The sequence below is a fragment of the Cygnus olor genome, chromosome 14 (assembly GCF_009769625.2).
Source record: "Cygnus olor isolate bCygOlo1 chromosome 14, bCygOlo1.pri.v2, whole genome shotgun sequence".
NCBI lineage: Eukaryota > Metazoa > Chordata > Aves > Anseriformes > Anatidae > Cygnus > Cygnus olor.
The window spans coordinates 629,626-641,184 of NC_049182.1; the positions used below are offsets into that span (position 1 = coordinate 629,626).

An 11,559-nucleotide genomic window follows, 5' to 3' on the forward strand; every position below is an offset into this window, starting at 1 on the left:
ATGCGTGGCAGGCCCTGCCTTGCATGTCAGCCAGGAAGCGGCCAGCCAGGTGAGGCGTTCCTGGCTTGTTTTCCTAGAAAAATGGAGTCTTGTGGATTGGCGGTGTATGAGAATGTGGGTATGTGTAGCTGTGCCTGTCTGTGCACCCCCACACCTTGTGAAGCCAGTTTAGTGGGGAGGAAAAGCACCCAGAATTTTAAATATCCAGTAACTTCTACGAACGTGGGAGGCTGGGCCCAAAATGGAGACCCTGTTAGCCCCTTCATGGTAGGAATGATGCAACGTGACCTCGTGAATCTACTTTGACTTGAAAAGCAGGCGTCAGCCTCAGCAATGTCTTCTTCAGGCTGGTGGTGCGACGGTCTGCTCTCAGCCACCACCTTCACCAAGCACCTGCTGCGGCACTGCAGACGGTGCAAGATCCCTGTAGGCACCATCGCTTCCGAAGCAGTCCAACATCAGCGTCCTGTCCGAAGGGTGAGTCGCCTCTCCCCATGCCTGGCCCACCTGCCTGGCCCCTCACACCTCATCCTTGCGGGCGGTCCCCAGTTTGTGCTGGCAGACGGTGCATTTAAAAGGGAAGTAACTTGTCACCTTGAGTTTATGAGATCAGAAATATGAGGATACTTTTCCCCTGGGGTGAGAAGAGAGATGGAGGCAGGCTGCTGGGCAGTCTTCTTGTGTGGCAACGAGCTGTGGCAGCTATTCTGCGTGGTGCTGGGTCCTTGTGGCTGGCAGCTCAACGCAGCGAGTCCTGTACAGCCGATGCTGCTATGGGGAAGCTGTGCTCAGTCTGTTCAGCAGGGGATGGAAAAAAACACATTTTGCAATGAGTGATGAAATTAAGCTCCGTCTGTCAGGGCAGGTGCAGCGGTTGCAGTGCTGCTTGCCGTGCCCTTCTGGGAATGCCAAGCCCTGCTGTGCCCGGCTGCCACGTGGCGCTGGGAGAAGTCCCTGCTCACTGGTGCTGTGCCGCCAGCCATCGCACTGCTGCTGGTCCCTCTGCAACCTGGGGACAGCGGGGAGCAGCTAAAGGGAGCCTGGGGGTTGGAATGAGCTGCGAGCACATGAGCTCGTGGCTCTCAGGCCAAGAGCTGAGAACCAGCCTCGGCTGGGTAGCCCACGCTTCTGTGCAGGGCTCTGGCGCTGCTGCTGCTGCTGCTCGCCGTCTGCTTTTCTGCTTTCACAGGGGCTTATCTCAAAGCCTGAGCTGTTGGCTAACAGGCATTCTGCGCCCACCAGCTAAAGGAAGAGAGAGGCTGTGGCTGCTCTCTATAAGTATGTCAGGAGGTAAATCTACCAAAGGAGAAGTGCTGTTACACTGAAGGGCTGTGTTTGTGCAAGCACAAATGTGCACAATTGGCTGCAAACAAACCTAGTCAAGAAACCATAATGCTCCAAACCATGCAGTGAGCAAGGGTCTGTAACAGCCTCTGACAAAGCCGCAGGGGCCAGAGCCTGCAGACGTTCCTGCCTGCTCAGCTCCCCACGACACGGTGCTGCGGTACGGCGGCAGCACAGGCACCACGGGGGTGGCACGGGCTGCAGCTCCCTGGGGTCAGGAGCCCCCCAGGAGCAAGGTCTGGGGCCGGCCCTGGCCGGGCAGGCTGCCTGCTCCATGCCGCCTGCTGGGTGCCTGGGGACGGGCTGCCCCTGCTGTGGGGAAACGCAGAGCAGCAGAAAGGAGGAAAGCTTCCTTCTTCTGCTAACAGACAATTATGGTTAATGTGGCATGCTGATATTTCCTCGTATTCACCACCACATTTACTGTGGTAATGCCACTATCTCCTCACCATTAGGTCTCACAACTGCTTTGTGATTCCTTCCCTTTCCCTTTGTGCATCCAGAAGGTGTCTAAGTGCTGGTGAGTTCTTCCCAGCATTTATATAAAAAAATATATTTCCATAGGCTAGCAGCAAGTAGCTCTGTTTGTGACTTCATGCAGTATCTTTTCTCTCCTGCTTTTACTTCATCTCGTCAGCGCACACACACAGAGCCCTCTTCAACTCCATTAAATTATTGGCTAAAATTATCTTCTTGACCTGCTGATCTGAACCTTTCTGCTTGCTTCTCCCACACTGAAACAAGTTTAATGCTTGTGTCCTTTCAAGCTTCTACCTTGCTCCTTTGCTTCCTTCGTATCTGACCTGCCCTCTGCTCCGTGACCGCCTGCTCCATGGCCCTCTAGCCTCTCTTTGTGTCTGCCAAAGCTGGCTCAGGCCCTTTTGTGTCCCCTCTCCTCCACCTTACTTTAAGGAGCCGTTGCTGTGCTTAGAGTAATGCGACCAGTGGGGCAGGGCTGCGGCATTCCGGCGCTGCAGCGGCTGAAGCCATGACACCTTTCCACATCCCTACGTGTTGCCTACCCGGTGCTTGCACGAGGATGGGCACTGCAGTGCTTGCTGTAAGGAAGTAAAAATGAGCAAAGCACAACAAAACATTTTTCAGCGAAATGTGCAGGTGGAAACATGTCTTCACACGGTTACAGGGCAGTTCGCTATTGCTTTTCTATCTGTCCTAGTTTGTACATACCCTGCTTTGTTGCAATAGATCTAAAACAGCGTGTTGCGCTCCTTAGGGCAAGGGCCGTCCATCTCTTTGTTCTGCAAAGCCTCCAGCACGCTTCCAACAATCAGTTAATATTTCTTGACGTGGAGAGGAGGATGAAGACAGGGTGCATGCTTGAAAGGCAGATGTCATTAAAATCCAGTGGAAAAAAGGCTAAAGTAAAGCTTAGTGCAGTGATAACCTAGATCATGAAACAATGATTTCACTGTTGTATGCAAAATCGCTATTATATTTTTGGTGAGGGCTGACTGGCTGTGAGAAACGAGCCCGGGCTGACGCCTGAGAGCAGAGCGAGTGCTGCTGCTGGCAGGGCTGCGGCAGGCGGGCAGCGTCCCGCTGAGCTCCGGCCCATCCTCACCCTGCTCCCCAGCTCCGTGCTGAGCGCTGCCCACCCTGAGCGCGCTGCGGTGCTCCCCTGCGGGAGGGAGACTGCTGCGGCTTCAAAACCTCTGCCTGGAAAGCCCCTGCTCGGCACACGCCGGGTGGGAAGGTTGGCCCGGGCTGGGGAGCGCAGCCCCGGCAGCCGCAGGTGGCTTGTAGCCAGAGGAAAGCTGTCTGATACTGCTCCAGAGGATGGGATTGTTCTAACACGAAAATTATAGGGCCATGGCAGGTTTGTTGTGTTGTGACAGCACCTGTAAGTAACTGTGTGTACTGGAAGCCACTTTGCTCGTCTACCAAATGTAGCTTGTGACTGTGGTGCTCTCATTGCTGCTTTCAACTTCTTTTCCTGTTTGATTGTTCCCTTAATCAAAAGAAAATGAACACCAATTAAGCTACCTTACAAAGTGTGATTTGTGTCAATTAAGACTGCTGGTGTACCTTTGAAAAGCAGTGATGCTGAGGCCTGGTTCACGTAGGACATGTAAGAGAAAGGGGTGGATCAAGCTTCTCGAGTAAATGCAGTAAGAGCTGAGTTTGATTAATGCAAATCAAAGTTTTCTTATAAAGTGAGATCCTCCTGTCTGAGATAGGACGGCAGCCGGACATGAACATTACAAAAACGTTTTGGAAATGAGAAGGGTGTATCTGGGACTGTGTGTTTACATGGGCAAGTTCACGCAGGTTCTCTTGGCAGAACACACAGCTTGTGCGTGCCCCTACATGAAGCTTCCAGCAGCCCGAGGAACCTGCACGGGCAGCGCCTGCCCCAGCAGAGCCGCTTTCGGCACAGGAAGGCAGGCGGGCTGCGTGGAAGGGCTGTCGCAGGAGGCTTCTTCCAGGGGCCAAGTGTGTGCTCCGCGTTTTAACAACAAACATGCTTCTGAACTACCTGCCTAGCATTTCCTGAACAGGAATTTAATGAAGCATTGGCATTTGAAAGAAGAGAGGTTTAAAATATTGCTGTGTATACTTGATAAAACTAGGTATTAGAAGACCTTTACAAGCCAGCCAGCACTCGCTTTATGGGTGCATTTTGCACCAAGCGCGCTCTTCATTCTTCCCCTCAAAAGGCAAGGGGCACGGTGACCGAGCACCTCCTTCAGCAGCAGGGTGTCAGCAGCGGGCAGGGGGCTCCTGTGCGCTCAGATGGCAGGTGCGCGTGGGGCGGCACGCTGCTGCACGGGCACCGAGGAACTGCAGCACCCGTGGGGCGCTGGAGGAGGAGGCTGAGGAACTGTGAACCCTGTGAGGCGCTGGAGGAGGCCGTCTGCCCGCAGCATGGCTCAGACCTACCTGCCCAGCAGCTGGGCCCCCGCAGCCCTGTGCTGCATTTGTCCCCTGGGAGAGAAGCGACCAAACGGGGCAGCCGCGGTCGGGTGCTCCTGGTGCGCGTGCAAGGGGCTGCACGGAGCAGGGGCTGGGCCGCTGGCCTCTCTCAGGAGGCGGCTGGCTTTCAGAAATTAAAAGCGAACCAGAACGGTCAAAAGGCCTGGAAAGCCGGCAAGAATTACAAATAGGGATTGAAAGCTAAAGAGAGAGAAAATCTTAATTAGATCTCCACCAACCTGTAGAGAAACACATTTGGATTAAAATGAAATGGAGCTTTGTACTCTCAGGGTTTCTGAGCAAGAATGGAAGAGGAATTATTCACAATTGCTATTTGTGAAGCTGGATTGCTTTTTCTGTGAACTTGTCTTTTTAAATTTTCACCTTGTCAGAAAATGTTGAAAAGCTGCTGGGATGCTGTATTTGGGATAGTTCTTATCACAGGACACGGCAGAAACATTTCCATGGCTGCAGAACACAGGCAGGGTTTCCTATTTAATCCTCTCCTCCCCAAGGTAACTCCATTTCTCATTTCGTAGGCCAGCCTGTCCACCTTTCAGTAGAGTTCAGCAAAACTTGCCTTCTATTTCACCACCACAGATATTTTCTCTTTGTGAATATCTATCAATATTTAATACAGTGGTGTCGGTTTTGCCGTAAGATGAGAGGAACTACTAGAAGCCTTGAATTATACATGGTGTGTCTGGGGGAAGCTGAGGAGAGTTTTCTTTTGGACCCAAAGCTCTTTCAGTTGATCTCCAGGACCTGCGACTTGAAATCGTAATCATGGATGAGCACCAGAAGAAGCTCAGCCAAAGGCACGAGGGAAGGCCCCGCAAAGTGAGGTTCAAAATATCATCAGCCTACAGCGGTCGAGTGCTAAAACAAGTCTACGAGGACGGGCAGGAGCTGGAGCCCCCAGCCAAAGAGCAGTCTCGGCGTTTCCTCCGGCACAGCTTTGAGCCAGGGAACCGTCCCTGCGCGGCGGGGGACGCGGCAGAAGGCAGGCTGTGCCCGCCAGCCAAGCTGAGTGCCCAGCGGATCAGCATATTCAAAGAGGATAAGAAATACAGCCTCGCCAGCACCTCGCCTCTCTTCAGCGACTGCCCCTCGAGTGACGGCCACTGCAGGGTGAGTAACGCCCAGCCTTGGCTGCTGCCTGTTTTGTAGAGTAAGATGCAGCATTTCCATGTGTTTCAATATCTATGCAGAGTAATCCTAATGCATCGAGAGCAGTCAAAAGTAAGGTGGATATTATCTTAATTAGTTATATTTTAAACATAGAAGTTGCATGACTTGAGCTGGCAAAAAGGTTCGTGCCCCTGGCAGCCTACCAGTGAGCCTCAGAGCGAGTCATGCGCATCCTCTGGAAACTCAGAATTACCCTCCACCCGCTTTGAAAACCCCGGCTTAGTTTCACTGGATATGTTATTAACATATAATTAACACCACTGATATAGAAGTGTCCTTTTAGCTGTAATAAAAAGCAAGTACATGTGTAATATATGTTAAATTGATTCACATACAGGGATTACGTTCATTTTCTTGCCCTGTCAAATTAGACTTATGTTATTTTTTACTGCTATTTGGTTTTATCAAACCTCTACATACCAGCCAAACAACCCATATAATAATGGTGGTGTATCAGTACTGTTGATAACAACCATGTTACCCTGAAACACAAACTCCAAATGAAGTGCACTATTGATATATTGATATAATCAGCAGATTTGTGAAATTCAAGGTGAGTCTGCTCATAAAAAAATGATAAAAAGGAAGACAGCAAAAGGTAGCTAGCTTGTTCAATCAATATATCAGCCCTTTCCCTGGTAGACACCTCATTTCAAATCCAGTTCAGATTGAACAATGAGCAGTTGTTATTCAGAGACTGGTCTGTCCTTTGCCCAGGACACACCTTGCACACACCATCCCAGTCCTACACTGGCTGTTTGGTGGTATCGCCCCAGTTGCTAGCAGAAAGGTCAAGAATTAAGAATGTCTCCAGGGAGAAATTTGAGTACACCAACAGCTGAAACATACAGAAAGTTGTACTGTCACCTGCTGTGGTCTCTTGAATAGTCACTTTGACCACAACTAAAGGGACTTGGGAGTGCTTTAGAAAGCATTTTATGTCTTAGTTTAAACATATTAAAAGTCTATTGGTGCTAATCAAGGTTTCAAAGTTGCATGTAGGAACACCAGACTGCTGGTACTTGAACTACACTTAGTTGATACACCGGGCATCTATAACCGAAAATATCAAACCACTATGAATGTCTTTTGCCCAAAGACAGAGCACTTATGTGATCCTATCTCTACCATTAATTTGTTCTGCATTCTTGGGTAATACTCATCTCTATTCCCTAGTCTCCCTAACCATAAGTACTTTGAGTAATCGTGCTATCCAATATCTGTTTTGTTTTGTATCAACATGCACTCAGTATTTGGAGACACCACGTCTGCATAAGAAATACAAGGTGTTTAAAGCCTTCTGCAAACGGGCAGGGTTTGAGCTTGCTGCCCCTCCATGCTTCTGCTGGTACAAAGCAGCAGGTGCCCGGTTGCCAGCAGAGCCATCAACCAACCTGCATTGGATGATGTGAGTCTGTCACGGCATTTTCTTAGGAGAGCATCTCCTTTTGCATCGCTTCTTGACACTTATACAGAGCGAAATATGAAGAGTGTGTAAAAAAAATAGGCTATGGTAACTGCCGTATGATACCTGGTAAAATGCTAAGGGAAAGAGGGACCAGGTAAGCAAAATGCTGCTTTCAAAATGTGTTTGACCAGACCGAGGTTAGTTTAAAAATCATTAGAAAAGAATGCAAATTCGAGTGTCCCCATGAATGGTTATTTACACTGGCTGTTAGGAACAAAATTTTGCATTAGAAAATCAGATTATTTTTTTAAATCATCTGACCGCTTTGCCAGCATTAATAAATGACAAAGAGAAGTTTTCTTTTAAATCTGAAAAACCCTACCTATTCCAGTGACATTCAGTTGAATGTCACAGTCAGGATGGGGAAAGCTTTCCGGGATGTAAGGTCTCACTTCAACCCATCTGCAAGAAAGGAAGAGTGCACAGTCCTAAGGGCAGTGGAGCTGGCATGTAGAGAAAAGCCACCTCTGCAGTTCCAGGTGATGGTTACCTCTTTGGTAGCATTCGGTAGGGTTTGGAAGCTTTGACCCAAAGCCTGGGTGTGAGCTGGCAGCCCAGTCTGTCTGTCTTTCCCTCTCTCCTCCCCTGTGTGCACCGTGCTCTGGAGGGCTGTGGGAAGCTGGCCTGTGGGGCAGAGCCAGGCTAGGGGAGGCCAGGCAGGAGGGATATTCTTCTGGGAACCCAGGGATCGTCACTGTTTGCAGAGCATATTCATACAGGTGAGACATTGATTAAGATCCTTCTACAGGCTTCCCCAATCATAGATTTTGGCAAGATCATCATCTACACAAATAACCTGAAAATCGTCCGTGCACCAATGGACCAGAAAGAGCTCATGAGAAGAATCGTCCAGACTGAGGGAATAAATGACTGGGCCTTCATATACCAGGAAAGGAAAGGCAGAATTGGCACTGGACATAAAAAAGAGGTGGAGAAAAAGGTTGCCTGCAACCAGTACATGCAGGTAAGTGATAATGGAAGTTGCTTTTGTTCCCCAAGGCTTTTGGGTCTAGCAGTCCCAGTCAAACAGCTCAATATTCCCATCCAAGCCCCATCTATGTCTGTATCTGACACTTCAACTAAATTTGGATTAAAAGCATCACTTTGTTCCTCTTCCAGCATGGAGATAACTAATCAGTGCTGCAGCACAGTTTGCACTCTGGGGACAGCTGCTCTGTTTCCAGCGTCCTCATGTCTCCCACTTGATGTTTCCCTCGGAGATCGCTGACATTTATGTAGTTTGGCTTAGGTCCATCTTTCTTCACTCTCTCCCAGTGGAATAAGAGCAGGCCTGAGTTTCTCCAGCCTGACAAGGCTAAACACAGCTGCCGTGTGGCTGAGACTGCCTGGGGCTAAAATTTTAATATCAGCTGAAATAGGATTGTGTCTTCCCCGTATTTTCTCACGGGTTAGTCTTTGTTGGTCAGAATCCCAATTAGTCTGACCATAATTTGATCCCACAAAACAATGCTGTCATGCAGGGTAAATACCAAGCATTACAAATTTACCAACCTGAAACCAACCTCCTGTGCATAATGCAGGTTGCCTTGGATGCTCTGCAGCCATGAGCCTTGCTTGGGGCTCACTTATAAAGTCCCCGCGAAAACTGAGAACAACCCTGAGAAGCTAAGCAGCAATTTTTTCCTTTGTCAGTATTGAAATAAACATAATTTTCAGAAAGAGGGCTTTAACATAAAAGCCAAGATTCATCTCATCTACTGGCAGAATTGCCTGTCTGAGATATTTGGGAACAAAGAGTAAAATCTGAAAGTACCAAGACTGTGGATTTTTTTTTCCAGAATAGTTTTGGATTCTTTATGCACTGGTAATAGAAATATTCAATAATATGACCAAACCACAGGAAGGTTGTTCTCCTGAGAAGTCAACTAATTTGGCCTATCAAATTACCATGTAGGCACGATGTAAAGCATACCTAGCACTAACTCCCATTATCTTAGTTAAGGCCTCGTTCTGTTCTGCTGGGTAAGGCAGCACCGCTGCGCAGGAATGATGTGGGCCACTGAACTGACACCGAAATGGTGAACCTGTGCCCGGGTATGTTCTTCCTGGTGCAGATATTTAATCACTTCTGGGCTCTGTGGAAGTAGTGAATTTTAAGCTGAGATTTGAAAGAGGCTGGCAGCTCTGGAGCAAGTTGCAGGCACAAGGGGAAGCCTGAAAGAAGCCACGCGTGTGTCAGTGCTGGGGGACTGGCGGGGGCACAGGGTGAGGAGCAATGCACGAGGAAAGGAAGCGTGGCTTAACACAGAGCTGGTAAAACGGCCACATTAAGAAATGACAGGAAGATGGGGGAGCTATGCAGGCCCTTGCAAGAGGAGAAAAGCTGAATTTCGAGGTATTGTATTTCAAACTCAGGCATGTTAACTTCTCATTTTGTAGAAGTATCCACAAATTGTCCGCGGACACACAGGAGCCTTTACCTTGGAGATCTTGCTATAGAGAACCAAATGCTATTGGCAGAGTGGCATGTCAGGAACCATGATTACTTTAAAGACCAGAGGAGAGAATTTCCTGCTTTCAGCTGTTACTGACTTTGATGTCTGATATTGAGTACAGATTTTGTTCATGATCTTTCTGTTGCAGGAAGGCGATGCTGAACACACTTGTTCCCAGTGTAAAGGATCAGGCTCTGCTCCTTGCTCGCTGTGCCATGGAAGCAAGTTTTCAATGCTAGCAAACAGATTCAGAGAGTCCTACAGGGCTCTCCGATGCCCAGCTTGCAATGAAAGCGGCCTGCAGCCCTGCCAGATCTGTGCTGCATGACCAGAGCTGCAGCAGTCTACAAGCACCGCACCGATATTTTGTTGAGAACTTTGAATTATTTCATCTTCAAGCAGCCTTGCTCTAATAGAAAGATTTTTAAAGATGAGAAAGGCGCCTTATACACGTCTCACCGTAAATGCGAACACAGCACCTCTGCTACCAACTGTTCCTCTTGTTTGTTGCACACATCTGTTCAACTTTTTAATCAGCCCAGACCCCGTTTTGCAAACATGCTGCTTGTAGCCCTGTGGCGTGAACATATCCAGGCTGCTACATGACACGATCTGCGCTTAGATGTAAAGAACCTGTGTAAATGTCTCCTGCATCAGGAGCTCGGCCTAGATCTGCTGGCACTGCCCGTCAATGCTGTTGGGAGCCCAGCACAGACGGATCCCCGCCAGCAGGCACTGTGGTAGCACAACGAAAAGCAGCAGCAGAAGGCGCAGCTTGGGCACATCGTTAACAGTCAGGGTGTGAAGTCTGTTTGTATGACAGCGGGGAAGAAGCAGAGTGGTGCCTCCTCTGGGTTTTAATTTGCTGAACATTTTAACATTACACCATCTTTTGTGATTAACTCTGAACTTGCCTTGCAGTGTCACAAGTGTTTCCTGAAGACTTTGCTGATTCTTACATCTGCTTTAACGGACACGATGATTCCTGTGGGGTCTGATTTATGGGGGGAAACTGAAAACTCTTCCCAAATCTGGAGCTATAAAAATGCACAGTAATTTATTATTATAAATAGAAGTTAATGAGTTTTTAGCCTACTTATGAGGAAGTGCTGAACTAAAATTCCCCTCTCCAATGCTCAGCACTTTTCAGCATCAGGCTGGTGGTGAGCAGGATTTCTGTTGCTTAATATTAATCCCATGTTGTAATCTGCAAGAGGTAAACTCTAATTAGTTGAGGTGAAGCAATGATGCTGAATACTTTGCAGGCTGCCACTGGTGGTGCAGAACACAAGGGCTTCAAAAGGTGGAGGCTAACAGGGGAAATGTTTTTTTTTTTTTTTACTTCCCATAGCCTTAAATCATTACATTTCATATTCATGAGTAATGGTAATGCAGCCTTAACTCGCATATTACCTCTGAGACTGACGAGTTAAGAGACTGCTCGCACATTCTTCGTGCTGAGGTTGCAAGCCTAGGCAGGGTAGTTTATGGCCAAGTTTCTACTTCTCTGTGGTAGGCTATAAAATTTCTCCCCAATACTTAAATTACTAGAAATAATGCCCTTATAGCTCTTAGACTTCCATATGTCTCCTACCGAAATTTTTCAGTGGGTACCAAGGGCTTAATTAAAAATAAATATAAATATAGCAGATACTTGATTTGCTTCATTTATCACACCAGGATCTGCAATATGCATAAATGTGGCCCTTTGGGTATTAACTGAGGTCAGATGAGACCTCAGAAATCAGGAATTGATGTCAGGCAGCTCTCCCCCTGCAAGCTGGCTCGTTTGATCTCAGTCTGTCGGTCTCATTTAAAAGTTTGCCAGCTTAAGATAAGAAAGAAGCAACTAGGCAAAGCTGTTGCCCGATACTTGAATGTTTACAGTAAAACTAGATGCAAATACGCATTTACGAAGTCAGTATTTATTGTCCTCCAGCAATTACATCGCTCCTCGGCCACCAGCACTCCTCCCGGCCGCACCAGCGCGGCGGAGGCCCGGGGGCAGGTGCCGGCGCGGGCCGGGCTGGCCGGTTTTCCAATAAACGCTCTGATTCCACGCGGGGCTGTTTGATCGCTCCTGGGGCTGCTGTGGGCGCCCCCGGCTCCCCGCAGCACACCGCCCCCGGCACCGCAAAGCCTGCCCGCGGCGGGGCCCGGCGGCTG

General features: G+C 48.6%; 1 protein-coding gene across 2 annotated transcripts; it reads left to right on the plus strand.

The window, feature by feature from the left end:
• The first annotated feature begins 1,656 nt into the window (after window positions 1-1,656).
• On the plus strand, window positions 1,657-11,530 carry GRXCR2 (glutaredoxin and cysteine rich domain containing 2). 2 transcript variants are annotated; one of them, XM_040573707.1, is made up of 3 exons: window positions 1,657-5,409; window positions 7,686-7,901; window positions 9,542-11,530. In XM_040573707.1, the coding sequence occupies exons 1-3, from the start codon at window positions 5,065-5,067 to the stop codon at window positions 9,719-9,721; spliced, it is 741 nt and encodes a 246-aa protein (XP_040429641.1). In that variant the 5' UTR covers window positions 1,657-5,064; the 3' UTR covers window positions 9,722-11,530. The 2 variants fall into 2 exon arrangements, with proteins under 2 accessions (XP_040429641.1, XP_040429640.1); XM_040573706.1 differs by lacking the exon at window positions 9,542-11,530 and having other exon boundaries at window positions 7,686-8,578.
• The last annotated feature ends 29 nt before the right edge of the window (window positions 11,531-11,559 follow it).